Genomic DNA, 14774 nt, shown 5'->3' with positions numbered 1-14774 from the left:
CCCGGCGGCCCCGGAAGCGGCGGCGCACGCGGCCGGAAGCGGCGCACGGGGTCGGCAGCGATGGCGGCGGCGGTGGCGCGGCGTGGCTCCTTCTCGGACTCCGGCTCGGACTCGGAGGATTCCTCGCTCTCGGACTCGGAGGTGAGCCCGTGGCCGCCGTGGTGAGCCCGGTGGGGAAGGGCCGCCCCGTGCCGGCGGCGCGGACTGACCGAACCCTCTCACAGCTCCAGGAGGCCTTCGCGAAGGGCGCGCTGAAGCCGGGGCTCAACGTTGTGCTGGAGGAGCAGCCGAAGCGGCGCAATGACACGGTGAGCGGGAACGCGGGGACCGGGCAAAGCCCCCCCAGGGTCGCGGCCCCAGCGCCGGGAGCGGGGCGCGGGGGGCTCGGCGGGGCCGCGGGCCGGGGCCAGGCGGGCTCTGGTGTTCCGCGCTGCGGGCCGGGCTACGGGTGTGCCCGGCGGCCCCAGGAGCAGCCCGCGGTGTCTCTTGGCCGCTGGGCCGGGCCAGCCGTGCGGATCGGTCGGTGCGCGGCTGTGCTGAGCTGGGCTCCTCTCACAGGACGGCCTGAAGCAGTGCCTGGCCGAATTCAGGCAGCAGCTCGCCTGGGTGGAAAGGCTGGACGTGACTCTGGGTCCGGTCGCGGACCCCGTTTCTCAGAATGCTTCTACGTCTGATGCCGTTGACCCTGAGAATGATTTCCAGAGAGAGATGAGTTTGTAAGTGTCAAAAAGACATTTCATGTCGTGTCTCACTGTGTTGCTGCGTTTTTGGAGTTATGTTTCTTTCACCAGTATGCTACAGACTGCTGCAGACTGCTACACTGGCTGTCACTGTGATACTCTTGGCCATGTTATTTTACATTCAATGGCTCTGAATGTTTTCCAAAACAACTACAAATTAGTGCTAGTATATTCAACTCCTGTGTGACTTGAAATGAATAATTTCTCTCTTCATAGCAGACTTCATCCTTTGCTGAGTTTATTTTAAAAGCTCCTTGACAGCAGGACTAACACTTTAACACAAGATATGACTTTTTTTTGTGGATTTGTTTTGGTACTCTTACAGTTCTCTTGCTTTGCCTTTTGTATTCCAACATAAAAAGCTATAACTGGAAATAAGATAAATTTATATGTGCAAGACATAAATGTTAAATGTTGTACCGGTACCTTAGCTGCTTTCAGTAGCACTGAATGTTTGCTAGACCAGACCAATGCTTGCTAGATCCCAGTATCAGCCTGCTTGTGTGAGCAGTTTGTGTCAGAACTGTGAGGTGCCCAACAGGCAGTGACAGGGCCGGGGCAGTGACAGCTGGTGCAGTGACAGGGCTGGTGCAGTGACAGGGCCGGGGCAGTGACAGGGCCAGGGCAGTGACAGGGCCGGGGCAGTGACAGCTGGTGCAGTGACAGCTGGTGCAGTGACAGGGCCAGGGCAGTGACAGGGCCGGGGCAGTGAGGGGTCGGGGCAGTGATGGGGCTGGGGCAGTGACAGCTGGTGCAGTGACAGCTGGTGCAGTGACAGGGCCGGGGCAGTGACAGCTGGTGCAGTGACAGGGCTGGTGCAGTGACAGGGCCGGGGCAGTGACAGAGCCAGTGCAGTGACAGCTGGGGCAGTGACAGCTGGTGCAGTGACGGGGCCGGGGCAGTGACAGGGCCGGGGCAGTGACAGCTGGTGCAGTGACAGGGCCGAGGCAGTGACAGGGCTGGGGCAGTGACGGGGCCGGGGCAGTGACAGAGCCAGTGCAGTGACAGCTGGGGCAGTGACAGTGTGCTGTGCTCTCTCCCAGCTACCGGCAGGCGCAGGCGGCTGTCCTGGAGGCCCTCCCTCGGCTCCGTAAGCTCCAAGTTCCCACAAGGAGGCCGGATGATTACTTTGCAGAGATGGCCAAATCAGACCAACAGATGCAGAAGGTACGTGCAGGGAATGGTTTTCTTTCCAGTGTAATGTGTGTTTTAGCGTGGGGTAGGGTAGATGAAACTTTGTGACAGATTTCTTTTTATTTAGGTGGGGATTTTTATAACAGGTTGGATGATAAAGTAGAAAAACATGATTTATACTTTGTCCTGAATGTGTTTAATATTAAAAAGGGAGGATTTTTCTTAGTATGTGTATTAGTGGATGTAAAGTTACCTGTGTTTTTGCTCTTTGTCATAAAACTTGCAGTTGACTGTGGCTTTAATGCAATCCTTTTTTTTTTAATTTAAGTATCACCTTTTGTTTATTGCCAGCGTGTTCTGGTTTTCTGTGATTTTAAATTGTATATTATTGAATGAATCTGTTTTGGATAGGAAATTATATTGGTGTAGGAAATAAGTCTTTCACACATTTCCTTCTTGATTGTAGTCTTTGTTCAAAATTGAACTCTATTTTTTTGTTTAGATTTTGAAAAAAGACTACATTGTATAAATTAAAGAAACATGAGCTGGAATCTAGTTGGAAGGTTCATGTCTCATTGGGTCACTGTTCTGCTTTCTGATGGAACCTTTCTGGTTAAGCTGAAGAATGATAATTAGCTGGTACTAAGGCTTAAGTCAATCCTGCACATTACTGTTCTCTTCTTTTGCTGATTTCATTTGAAGAACAGTTTTTATCTCTTACTGGAGTCACTAGACTGAATCACTAAGATCTGTGTTGAAATCTTTGTAATTCTCCATAAGGCAGCATCCTTATAAGAATGTTTGTGAACAAGGAGGGAACAGAAAAAATATTTTCTAGAGGACTGTTGTCTTTTCTTCAGTGCTTTACTTTTAATAATGACAAGAAAGAAACTATTAAGTCTTTTTGATACACCCAAATAGACTGACATGATACTCTCAGTTCCATTAGAGCCCATTATAAGGCTTTTTCTTCTCTCTTGTGTGAGTTTTGTCTTTTTTAGCCATATTTGGGCTATAGATCAGTACAGAAATTATAAATTTCTTTTTCTTTTGTGTTACTGATAAATTCTGATTTTCTATTCCCTAATTAGATTCGACAGAAACTTAAGAGTAAACAGGAAGCAATGGAAAGGTCTGAGAAAGCAAAACAACTCCGTGCAATGAGAAAATATGGCAAGAAGGTGAGGAGCTACAAAAGGGACATGTGCAAAAGGATTTGTGACAAGAATTTGGAGCCTGACTGGGGGGCTGGAAAAATGCAGCCACAAGAGTCTGGCTAAAACACACAGAATCTGTCTAGTCTCCTGTCTAGCTGCTCTGAAGGAAGACAGAACAAAACACAGGATACCTTAAAAAAAAGTATGGGACACTGCAAGGAACAACACTAACATTCTGCTTCTAATCTCAGGTGCAAGTTGAGGTTCTGCAGAGGAGACAGAAGGAGAAGAAAAATATGTTGAATGCAGTCAAGAAATACCAGAAAGGTAAGAGAACAAAATACCAGAAAGGTCTAAGAGAACAAATGTGTAAGGGCAGTAGTGGTGTGTGAGCAGTGTGATGTGGTCACTGTGTCTGTAGTTCTGGGCCTTGAGGTTGGAAAGCTGCTGCTGTGCAGAATTGTGTGCCTGTGGCAGTGAAAAGCCTCCCAAGCAGCTATTCTTCAGTGAGGATGACCTGTTGCTATTACTTGCTTAGACTGACAGTTTGTCTTTTCTGAGATGTAGCTGTGATGTCTTCACTCTTGCAGGTCTCTCTGACAAGCTGGACTTTCTAGATGAAGAGCAGACGTCATCTCAAGGGAATAAAAAAGGCAATACAAGTCAACGGCCAAAGAAGGGGTGAGACCAGAAACGAGAGAGTTAAACACAGAATGTCTGATTTTTCAGTCTTTTTAGGGGATAATTTTGGGGAACAGGAAAACTGTTCTATTTAGTGTTAAAGTAAGTCCAAGGTGGTATTCTGTCCCTAAAGAGAAGAAAACTATGGCCAAAATGGAGCAGAGACTGAAATGTGATTTCTGCATCTTTGTTAAGAGGGGGAAGGTTTATGGTGGTTGATGGGATACCATGAGTATATATCTGTGTGTCTTGAGAGCTTTCTGGAACAAGGAATGTAGGCAGTGATGCTGCTTGGTTGTTTTTCAGGCCAAATGCCAAAAGACGATACAAAAATCAGAAATTTGGTTTTGGTGGGAAGAAGAAGGGCTCCAAGTGGAACACAAAGGAGAGTTTTAATGACGTATCCAGCTTCCAGGCAAAAGTGGCTCACAACAAAGGCCCAGGAAAAGGAGGAAGAGGAGGAAAAGGAGGGAAAAAAGCTCTTAATGTAAGTAAAATGTTGCAGGAAAACGATCCTGGTTGGCTTGGAAGCCATGCCATGTCTGTCAGGGAGAGATGAGTGCATGATATGTGTCTCCAGCATCAGGAAGTGATGCCTGTCTTTGGGAGCTAAGCATAATTCAATTACTCACAGAGTTGGGGACAGTGGTTTGGTATCAGCAGGAAAATCAGAAAGGGAGTTAAAAAGTTCTGTTTGCTACCTGTGTGCCAAAACCTTCTTGTCCAGACATTCTGACAAATACCCTCTCTTTGGTATCCTCCCCAAGTTATAGAGCTAAAACAAAGATGGAGAACATAAAAATAAAAATCTGAATCTGTTTTTTTTTTTTTTTTTCCAGAAGAGACCTGGAAAGAGAGCAAGGCAGAAAATGAAGAACCGAGCCCGCTAAGAGAACTGTGCTCCCCAAAGGGGTTCCTGTGTTTCTTTGTGTTGCAAGATATGTTTCTGCTGTCATCTAGCAGTTAACTGTGGAGCAAGCTGCATGTTTTACAGTGGCAAGGAAAAAAAACCAGTGGAAACAGTGCCTTATCACTTAATTTTTTTCTTACTGTCTGTTTTGTTGAAGGATTGTTTTCTACTTAAACCTGTTTTGTGTGAATGCATTAAGTGGTTTGCACAGAACTATGTGTAACTCATATTTAGCTGTTCAGTGAATGGTGGCTGAAGTCTGCCCTTTGTCCCCTTTATTCTGACAGCTTTTCCCACCACTACTGTTAAGATGAAGTTGGTGACCTTGAGTTCTGGGTCATGTTGCCAATGTCAAAATAAGAAGTCTGAAGCTTTTTGAGATGTTAGAGTGGTTTTTTAGATTATCTGCGTAGATGGGTATAGGAACAGCAATGAGACAAATACAGAGCCTTACAGATAGGTTTATTTGTGACACTGTTGTCAGGTTGTAAATCTGGACAGATTGAACTTCTCTTTTCTATTGTCTGTCACTAGCAATCTGCCAGACTTGCTAGATAACAAACAGGACCTAACACATTAGATGTTGTTCTGGCCTTTAGGCATCTGTCCCCGTGGTGCAGGGTAGCCAAGGATGGTAATTTCAGTTGTCTGGCGTGGGAAGTAGAATCTGGTATCACTGCGGTCAAAAGGAACCTGGGAAACAAGAATCACAAACAGTCATGGGCTTTTACTAAAATCAGCAGTAGGAGTCCCTCCTGGGGGAGTGATGTGTGGTGTTCCACTGCTGAGAAGTGTCCAAATGACAGAAGAGCAGGGTACCACTGTACTGTTCTCTGCTTTGTTATGGTCAAACCTGCCGAATAAGGAAAACTTAACAAATTAAACAACATCATCAGTTCTGACTCTAATAATCAAACTTGCTTCCCTACACACAAGTTTATTTGCCTCCACCCTGCCAGACTAATCCTACCAGCAGTTCCTTAGTACCACAGAGCCCAGCTGGGATGTCTGTCTCCACTCTTGTCATTACTAACTACTTTACTTGATATATCATATGAAAAGTCAATGAAGACTGTCTTATTTTCTTATTTATCTTAGTTTTCTTTATAACAGGCCAAAATTTGCCTTTCCCAAAACGCTAATTGCAAAGTCAGTCATCATCACAGCTGTTTGCCAGATATGATTGATGTCTCAGCTTGTTAATAATATTCCTTCTCCTCCTGTTTATTCACAATTCCCCAGATGAATCCTCACTGGTGTATCTGCTTTGGGTATACTTAAAAGATTATTAATTTTATGGTTCTGCTTGCAATTACTTTGAAAGATGCTGTGCAGCAGCACGTTTCTTTTCACAGTACTTCAGTACATCACTACACCATTTCTCATGGCTGAGCACTTTAATAAACAGCCCCGAGTACACCTGTGGCACTTGGCAGTGTGCTGCCACTGTCTCTGTAGATGTTTTGCAGCCAGGTTTCTCAGGGGAAGTGTACTGCTTCTCTGTTCACGAGTTTCTGCCAGTGTGAAGAGTCCTCTTAGGTGTAAATTTTTAAAAGTTATTTTCTGTGAACAGCTCTGCTCATTCCCTGTAATTCTTGTTTTCCTTGTTTGTCACAAATTGTTTTCCTGCTTGAGTATTTTTCAGTGTGGCAGGCTTAACATCTCTGAATCCTTTAAAGGGCTGTCTTCAAGCATCCTACTCACCAAAGGTTTTGTATTCCAGCCAATTACTTGGCTTTCAGTTTGTGGCTCTGAGTATTTCTCTCTTGGCACCTCTGCTGCACGGTGAAGAAGTTTCAGGAATTCATCTGTTGTTTTAAAAAACGGGACACAAATACAAATGAAAGTGTGTTTAAAAACAGCCCCTGTGCTTCTGTGAATGATACTGTCAGAATGCACAGTGACATTTCTACTCAAATATTTCCTGAGGAAGTTTCAGGATTTGCCTGACAGTACTATCCTGTAATTCTGTATCCCTGCCTACTGTACTGCAGCATCTTGCTTTTCCTACACCACATCATGTACAAACCAGTGCTCCATGACAGCTCTCGACTTTCTCAGTTGCCTGAGACCTACAGCCTTTCTCTGGTTTGGTCTGCCACCCTTCCCAGTCCTTGAATAGAGCAGCCAACCTTACCTGAGCATTAAGGTTTTTAGACACAATTAGTGTGTTAGAAATAAGGGAGCAGCTGCTATAAGGGCTCTTACCAGTACTCTAAAGTAAGACTGGGCAGTCATTTCAGAGGTTTAATCTGCATGGTGGTTGGGTAGAATCTGCAATGGCAGGCAACATGCTTCTAGGTATTTTTGTTTTCCTGAGATGTTTAGATTCTCAACCAAAATTTTATAGTATGAATATAAGGAATTTTATCTATTTTACAGTTGTTCCATATTTTAATTAAAAACAAAAATAAGACCATAATTGCATCGATGCAAACTTGTGCTGAAAATAGAAAGTAATGGGAAAGGGCTTTAAAGTGGGAAAAACCTGCTTTACAAACAAAAATCATTAATGAGTTTAACTTATATGGTCACAGAGGTGTTTCCACATACATCATATTTTAGACTGGTTACAATTATTAAAACTTACGTGTTAATTTTCTTATGTAGTTACCACAAGCTTTTCAGAGACTTCTTACCATCTATGGGCTCCTGTATGTTCTCGTGCCAAGACATTGGCTTCCTAGAGACCATGTGGACTGCAGAGAAATGAGACAGGTGAATGACTTTAATGTGAATTTGGCATCACAGCCAAGTATAGAATATGTATGATTGAACTGCTTGTGCATAGAAGAAAATGAGTCAGAAACACTGATTAATGGCAACTTCTAGGCAGGGAAGGGCATTAACTGTGCTAAAGACCCTTCAATAGGATGCTGCCTGTGCTTGCCATATCAGAGTCCCACCCCAGCCACGGGATGGCCTGCACAGTGCCAAGTCTCAGAAATCATTTTTCTTTGTTGTTTTATTGAAAAACTTGGACCTGAAAGAATCTATTTACATCACCTGCCTGTGCTAGCACAGACTGTGAATTAGCAGGTAGAAAGTGATCAGGACCTGAAGGAACAGGGTGTAGTGTTGGGGCCCTCTACCCCATCTTGGCTCTGTATTTACACTGAATTTGTAAATTCCACACCCTAAATAGTTGCCTCACTTGTACGTGGTTACTGAAGGCACCATCTGGGCAAGCGGGTCATGTCTCGGTTCTGTCTCTGAGTGTGCAAAAGGGAAGTGCTCCAGTTGCCCTTTGCAGCTTTACCCTCTCGCTGGCCGCTCTGCCAGCCTGGCTGCGGCTGTTCGTCCCTGAGTGCAGCTGAGCGCTGCGGGCCTGCCCCGGCCCCCCACTCCCCTCACCGCTTGTTTTGCCCCCGGGGCTTTACTCCGATTCCCTGTGACTGGCCGGGAGGCCTCACCGGGATGGACGGGGTTCACAGTGTACTGGGTGAAGAGCAGCTGCCAGCGGCGCTCCTTCTTGGCCCGCTCTGCCCGGAGGAGGTTCTGCCGCGCGTCCGGCGGGTCTCGCTCTCCGCGGCGAGCGGCCATGCCCGCGCCGCTGCCCTGGCAACGCCGCGTGCTGCCGGCGAGGCCGCCGATTGGCCCGCGCGGCGCCCCGCCTCGCGCCCCGCCCTTCCCGCCTTCTATTGGCCGCCGAGTTAAAGCCCCCGGCGCTGATTGGCGGCGGCGCACGCGGCGCGTTTGAACGGCCGGCGGGGCTGATGGAGGCGGCGGAGCTGCGCTGCACGGCGGCCGTGGAGCAGCCGCTGCCGGGGGGCCTCGCCCCGCGCCGCCGCCTGATGCGGAACGCGACCGTGCTGCTGGGCCGCAACGAGCTGCGCCAGCCCGTGCTGCGCGTGGCCGGCGGCAGCGGCGCGGCGGCGGCCGTGCTGAACTTCGTGCTGGCCGGGGACGCCGTGAGGCTCTTCACGCGGTTCGCGGGCGAGGGGCGGGCGGCGGTGCGGGTGGGGCCGGACGGCGCCCAGGTGCTGCTGTCCGACTGCCCCCCGGACGCGCTGCGCCGCTTCCTCCGCCTCCTGCGCCTCAAGGTGGCCGCCGGGCCGCGGGACGCGCCGCGCCGCCCCCGCCTGCTGGAGCGGCCGCCGCCGTCCTTCTCCGTGATCAGCCCGGTGCAGGAGCGGGACCTGCTGGGCAGCCCCGGCCGCCGCCAAGAGCGGGGGCAGCGCCCGGCGGAGGTGAGTGCCGGGGCGAGGGGGCGGCCCGGGGGAGCGGCCCTGCCCAGCCCCACAGCGCGCCCCCCCTGTCCCGCAGGTGCCCCGCAAGGAAAGGCGGCCCCCGGCGAGGCTCTCGGCGGAGCAGGAGGCGGTGCTGGGCGCCGTGCGGAGCGGCAAGAGCATCTTCTTCACCGGCTCTGCAGGTGAGCGTCCTGGCCGCTCTCATCGGCTCCCCGGGAAAGTCCTGCCCGTTGACCTGTTGCTTCTCTCTCGAAGGGACTGGGAAGTCGTTCCTGCTGAAGCGGATCTTGGGCTCCCTCCCTCCCAACATCACCTACGCTACAGCCAGCACGGGAGTGGCGGCTTGTCACATCGGTGGCACTACTCTCCACGCCTTTGCAGGTGATGGCCTGCCCGATCGCTATGGGAGCTATTACTCTCTTCCCAAAGAATCAGGAGCATCCTAAAGCTTTGCTTTTTTGTCCTGTGCCAGGGATCGGCTCTGGGAAGGCACCGCTGGAACAGTGCATTCAGCTGGCAGAGAGGCCAGGGGTGCGCCAGCACTGGCTGGCCTGCCAGCACCTAATTATTGATGAGATCTCAATGGTGGATGGCAAGTTCTTTGACAAGCTGGAAGCAGTGGCAAGGTGAGCAATTGTCAGGTCAAACTAGCAGAAATGAGTTTCTCTAAACTTCCAGTCTGCTACCATTCTTTCATTTTGTGAATGAATACAAGGCAGCTACTGGTACAGGACTGTAAGGAAGAATGAAATCATAGCATCTGGGTCGATCTTTACCATGAGATAGGTTTTGGTCATGTCCATTCTTCACTCATAGCTGTGGCTGTTTGGGTTGTTCTCTCCATCTCCTGAGCTGAGTCCAGAATATACAGCTCTGCCCAAAAGGTCTCTATTGGCAGAGAGAAGTAGCTGTAGTATAACAGCCACTAAAGAACCAAGACCAGTATTGACCTCTGGGCTAGGTAAGCAAAGAAAATGTAATGTCTTGTACTAGCCCTGCTTAATTATTTGAGCTCTTCTGAGGCAGCTGGGGATAAACATCTTTCACTGCAGTTGTCTAGGTTTGAATATACTGACAGATTGAGAGGTAACTTCTGGGACCTGACTATGTCTAGATTCTGGAGGACATTCAAAACTTCTCTTCTATCCCTTTTAGGGCCGTCAGAAAACGGGATGAGCCTTTTGGAGGAATTCAGCTAATTATCTGTGGAGATTTCTTACAGCTACCCCCAGTCTGCAAGGCTAATGAAGAAACCAAGTTCTGCTTCCAGGTACAAAACTGTTCCTAAACTCATTCTCATACTTCAAGTCTGTCTCTTTCTTAACAAGAGAATGATTTTTCCAGGCAAAAAGCTGGAGGAAATGCATCCACATAAACATGGAGCTGACTGAAGTGCGGAGACAGACTGACAAGACCTTTGTCTCAATCCTGAGTGCAATCCGGTTAGGCAGGTGAGGAGAAGCTCATCTCTCTTTGTAATCCCTGCTACCCACAGGTGGAGCAGAGTAAAGAGCAGTTTTTCACTTTTCTGTGCCCTGTCAGCAATGTGTGGCTGTGGGCAAAAGCTATAAGTGCTTTAGTTAACATAGATAGGTTTCATATATGCTGCTCTAGTAAGGACGGGCACTTCCTAGGGTCCCTGTGCAATTTCTGTGAATTAATTCAAAGGCTCCTGAGCTGGCAGGGCTGGAGCACACACTGGCTCTGCTCTCTCACTTTATGCAGGTGTCCTTCTCTGTCCTCTCTGGGGGCCTGTGGCTTGCACGACTGATCTAGCTCTGTGAGGTTACTGCTGCTCAAACCTGTCCCTGATCACTTTAAAGAAGAATTCCCTTTTCCTGGCTACCAGGTGCACAGAGGAGGTTACCCGACAGCTGATGCAGACAGCTGCTCACAAGTCTGAGCGTGATGGGATCCTGGCTACGAGGCTGTGCACCCATAAAGATGATGTAGAAATAACCAACGAGAGACGCTTGCAACAGCTCCCAGGTGAACTCGGTGGAGGAAGCGCCTGGCTCTGGGGCTGAGCTCTGTGTGGGTGCACTGGGGGTACTGGGGTGGGACCAGTGTTCTGTCATCACAGCAGCACCATCCAAGCTCTGTGTGTTGGAGTTGAGGTGTCTAGGGAAAAAAAATCAGTTTTTTGTTTAAAAAGCCACAATGTCACTGGTTTGTAAGAAACAGCAAGCTCATTGCTTGCTGTGAGGTAGGGTGTGCAATTTATTGCCTCCACACCCCTATTTTTTCTTTCTATAGCATCTTAGAAAGGCCATGTTCTATCCAGCCAGGACTTGAATTAAGGACTATTTAATTTTTTGTCTCCCTTGCTGGCCCTTGGATTCTTCCTTAGTCTGCTTTGGAGATCTGCTGTTGTAGTGAGTGAAACTGCTCAAAATGGTGTCTGCTTAGTTCCTATTTACTGCTGACCTTTCATTCCTGTCCCTTTTCATGCTCTGGAACTTAGATAGGGAAGAGAGGCAATAATGAGCTCTCTGCTGTTAGATGTGACTAGGTTTGTGTGAGGATGTCCTAGCAGCAGAGTAGAATGGATATTAAAAGAGGAATTGCTGTTAGAAATAAATGCTGAACCTCCTGAAATGCTGTGTAGAGTATGTTCAACAGTTGTAAGTTCTGTCTTTCTTTCCTTAACAGGAGAAGTGCATGTGTTTGAGGCTTTGGATAGTGACCCAATGCTAGTGAAGTTAATTGATGCTCAGTGTCCTGTGGGTGGTAGAGTTGAGCTAAAGCTTGGAGCTCAGGTAAGTGTGTGTGCATACATGTGTGATAGAACAGAACAAATGGCATAAGAAAAATGGAGGAATATCAGAGAAATTTATAGAGTAGATTAATATATAGAATGCAATTCAGTCTAGAATGACTATGCCAGGCCAGCAGAAGACTGTCCCAATCTCTATATCTTTTCTGCTTAGAGTCTTATCCACACAGAAGATGAGTTCAGGTCCATGTCCTGAGGACAGTGGTGATTGCTGTGACTTTGACAGACATGTCCAGTCAAATTTAGAAGCTTTCCAGTAGCAGAGAGCATAAGCAATCCTTGCCTGCAGTCTCAGCTCCAGGTACAGCAGCCCTCCCCACCTGTAAAGGTAGGGCACAGCTTGCCATATTTGCTGGACTGGGCACCTAGCTCTGAGCTGGAGCTGTCAGAATGGAAAGGATGTGGGATTGTACTTAGCAGTAGCACTGTTGGCTTTGGAAACTTGTTCCTTTGCTATTCCCAGAATCTGTATGTGCATAGGCTGGTAATGCCTGGTGAAGGGGAAACTGCTCCCTGGATCTGAGCTCACAGAGAAATAACTCAAGTAAAATGTTCAGTGCTGTAAAATGATGTAGTTAGGAATCCTAGGAAGGAAAGGCTGTGAAATAATTCCAATCAAATGGGAGATGGTGCTGCAATAGGCAGGATAGGACGATTTGGCCAAATCAGCCTGATGTGCTCATGCTTCCTGGCAAGAGGTTTAGTTGCAGGTAGCTGAATAGGCTGTAGAAGCAGTGCATTGAAGATATTTCTTTTTCTCTGTAGGTGATGTTAGCAAAGAACCTTGATGTGTCTCAAGGGCTGGTGAATGGGGCACGAGGTGTTGTTGTAGGGTTTGAAAGTGAACAGAAGGGTGAGTAAGCCTTTTGATCTTTTGTTGAAGGAAGTGGCAAAATAACAAAACAGTGTGTCATTGGTGGCTGATGACTTCTGAATTTGTTTACAGCTTGGTAATAATTTGAGGGAAAGCAGAGAGATCTCTGCAAGCTTGGGGCTCTCATGAGCTGTGATGTCATGCACTGCATCAGCTACAGCTATCTGTAGGCCTCTTGTGTTCTGTAGTCTGTATGTAAATGTGTGTGCTCATTTGAATTTCCTGTTTGTTCTGCTGAAGCAAGTTTTGATTAATTTTTGTTTGTTCTTCTCAAAGAATAATGTTCTGCTACCTGCAAAATGTATTTTTCTCTGCACCTCAACTGGTGAAATACCTGCCTTTAATTCTTCTGCTTAAGTAGATGTCAAACATCATTTCAGGACATGCTGTTAACTGTCTGTGGATTTAGGTTTGGTTTAGGCAGAAAAAAAGGTGTTCTTTAGGTGCTGACATCCTGGCTATTGAGTGTCAGGAATACATCCCTGGTTTTTTTCCTGCTCCCATTCGTACAGGGCTGCCTAAGGTGAGGTTTCTCTGTGGGGTCACACAGCTCATAAAAATGGAGAAATGGATCATCAAAGGACCATCAGGAGTTCATCTGAGTCGTCAGCAATTACCTTTAAAATTGGCATGGGCCATTTCCATTCACAAGAGTCAGGTGGGTGTTGTTGTACAGCTGTCTGTAGACCTTTACACCATTATAAACCTTATTTCCTGGGTGAGCTTGTATTGCTGGTGAAACAGGAGAGAAAGCTGAAAGGCCCTTGCTGAGGGAACTCCAGAATATGTGTCTAGCTGCAGAGAGTGGGGCTGTCAGTGCTGCTGGGGTTTCCCTAAGGGCACTGCCATCTGCAGAGTTGGAGTTGGGCTATACAGCAGCATTATTTATCACTGTGGGCCGATGAGGATAGTGCTCCCCTGAGAGCACTGGGGACCTGAGCTCTGCAGCGTCACTGAGGAGGCTGCTGGAGCCACAGCTGTGCTCTTTGGGCTGGACTCACCCTTTGGTGGTGTGCAGTGGGAATTTTTTCAATATAACTTTCAATGTGACAGTGTAATATTTTACAAGTTCCTTCCTTTCCATAAGACTTCATACTTGATAAATATGGTCTTGGAGAACCTGTGACCTGTGAGTTTATTCCTGTGCCACAGTTTAAGCTAGGCCATGCTGTGAATTCTCCTGCACCTGGGACAACCCAAACTCTCTCAGGTCTCCCTGAGGACTGCTTGAGAAAGATGCCTGCTCCACTTAACTAATAAAAGTGAAATCAGCAGGATTTCTTTCCCTGCTATGTTGATTAGATGAGATTTATGGAGTTTCACACAACAAGAGCCTCACTGGAGTTAGTTAGTGGATCCTACTGTCTACTAGAAATTTCCTGACAGTGGAAAAATGCCTTTGCTTTCTGCTGATTCCCTTTTTTTAAAATCAAAACCTTTTCCCAAAGACGGTACCTTGGACAGACTCACAGGTTAGGTTAGTGCTGCTACATCCCAATGCTGTTTGTTTGCTGTGTAAGCCAGCCCTCTGTGCCTTTGGCAGGGCATGTCTCTGGACTGTGTGGAGATCTCCCTGTCCCGCGTCTTTGAGAGCGGCCAGGCCTACGTGGCCCTGTCCCGCGCCCGGAGCCTCGCGGGGCTCCGTGTGCTGGATTTCGACCCCAAAGCAGTGAGAGCTGACCCTGCTGTGCTGCACTTCTACAGACACCTGAGGCACCACCAGCTCCCAGCCCAGGTAAAGGAAAATCCCACACAGCAGGAGAGATGGAACTGCAAAGAGGGCATGCAGCAGGGCAGCTCTTGGTGTGGCAAAATACTCCTGTAATGTTGGGGTTGTGTAACACTACCTGGTCCTCTGGGTGAAAGGATGGGTTGGGATTCTTTGATCCTCCTCTTGCAGTAAGGAATTAAGGAGAAGTGGGCACAAAATAAATTTCTGGTATTTTTTTTCTTTCTCCTCAAAGGATTCATTACACACCTATTCAGATGCTGATGAGAAGGAGAACTGGAAATACAACTGAGAATGCTCTTCTAGTTTCTGTGAGGTGTCAGCTCAGCCTGCTGAGATGCAGCAATCTTGCTGTGTATATTTGATAACACAGACAAAGTCAATGGAGATTTTTTTGGATGTTTGCTTCATTCAGCTGACTCTGGATATGTAGAACTATCCCCATCTCACATCTCTGGAATCTGGAAGGCTTCTGCAGACCCCCTCAAGCCCCCAGCCTTGAGTACTCCTGTGTCACAAATGCAACTCTAGCAAACAAAAAGACTGAACAAGGACATTTCTACAGTTTTATCCAGTCTGAGGG

At 47.9% G+C, this 14774-nt stretch overlaps 3 protein-coding genes across 3 annotated transcripts; 2 read left to right on the top strand and 1 right to left on the bottom strand.

Annotated features, from left to right (window-relative positions):
• The first annotated feature begins 43 nt into the window (after positions 1–43).
• On the top strand, positions 44–6483 carry EBNA1BP2 (EBNA1 binding protein 2). The gene is made up of 9 exons (XM_059478734.1): positions 44–141; positions 225–308; positions 559–716; positions 1784–1907; positions 2966–3055; positions 3283–3358; positions 3622–3712; positions 4019–4199; positions 4552–6483. The coding sequence occupies exons 1-9, from the start codon at positions 61–63 to the stop codon at positions 4600–4602; spliced, it is 936 nt and encodes a 311-aa protein (XP_059334717.1). The 5' UTR covers positions 44–60; the 3' UTR covers positions 4603–6483.
• On the bottom strand, positions 5133–8165 carry CFAP144 (cilia and flagella associated protein 144). The gene is made up of 4 exons (XM_059478735.1): positions 8036–8165; positions 7262–7321; positions 6327–6430; positions 5133–5315 (listed from the first exon to the last, which is right to left on the bottom strand). The coding sequence occupies exons 1-4, from the start codon at positions 8163–8165 to the stop codon at positions 5199–5201; spliced, it is 411 nt and encodes a 136-aa protein (XP_059334718.1). The 3' UTR covers positions 5133–5198.
• A 173-nt stretch (positions 8166–8338) lies between these two features.
• Positions 8339–14566, top strand: PIF1 (PIF1 5'-to-3' DNA helicase). Its single transcript, XM_059478497.1, has 12 exons — positions 8339–8812; positions 8889–9006; positions 9068–9193; positions 9285–9438; positions 9968–10082; positions 10157–10263; positions 10662–10801; positions 11465–11571; positions 12354–12441; positions 12975–13120; positions 14006–14197; positions 14427–14566. The coding sequence occupies exons 1-12, from the start codon at positions 8339–8341 to the stop codon at positions 14481–14483; spliced, it is 1824 nt and encodes a 607-aa protein (XP_059334480.1). The 3' UTR covers positions 14484–14566.
• Positions 14567–14774: the final 208 nt, after the last annotated feature.

This window comes from Ammospiza nelsoni, chromosome 9 (genome assembly GCF_027579445.1).
Source record: "Ammospiza nelsoni isolate bAmmNel1 chromosome 9, bAmmNel1.pri, whole genome shotgun sequence".
Lineage (NCBI taxonomy): Eukaryota > Metazoa > Chordata > Aves > Passeriformes > Passerellidae > Ammospiza > Ammospiza nelsoni.
The sequence above is the reverse complement of the archived record's forward strand: the minus strand, read 5'-3'. Positions and strand labels throughout refer to the sequence as shown.

Coding starts and splice junctions, on each gene's coding strand:
- PIF1 (XM_059478497.1), top strand. CDS start 8,339: ATGGAGGCGGCGGAGCTGCGCTGCACGGCGGCCGTGGAGCAGCCGCTG. Junction 10,264..10,661: donor AGTGCAATCCGGTTAGGCAG/GTGAGGAGAAGC, acceptor CCTGGCTACCAG/GTGCACAGAGGAGGTTACCC. Junction 10,802..11,464: donor ACGCTTGCAACAGCTCCCAG/GTGAACTCGGTG, acceptor TTTCCTTAACAG/GAGAAGTGCATGTGTTTGAG.
- CFAP144 (XM_059478735.1), bottom strand. CDS start 8,165: ATGGCCGCTCGCCGCGGAGAGCGAGACCCGCCGGACGCGCGGCAGAAC. Junction 7,322..8,035: donor TGTGAACCCCGTCCATCCCG/GTGAGGCCTCCC, acceptor ATTTCTCTGCAG/TCCACATGGTCTCTAGGAAG. Junction 6,431..7,261: donor CATACAGGAGCCCATAGATG/GTAAGAAGTCTC, acceptor TTAAAACAACAG/ATGAATTCCTGAAACTTCTT.
- EBNA1BP2 (XM_059478734.1), top strand. CDS start 61: ATGGCGGCGGCGGTGGCGCGGCGTGGCTCCTTCTCGGACTCCGGCTCG. Junction 717..1,783: donor TTCCAGAGAGAGATGAGTTT/GTAAGTGTCAAA, acceptor GCTCTCTCCCAG/CTACCGGCAGGCGCAGGCGG. Junction 3,056..3,282: donor TGAGAAAATATGGCAAGAAG/GTGAGGAGCTAC, acceptor TTCTAATCTCAG/GTGCAAGTTGAGGTTCTGCA.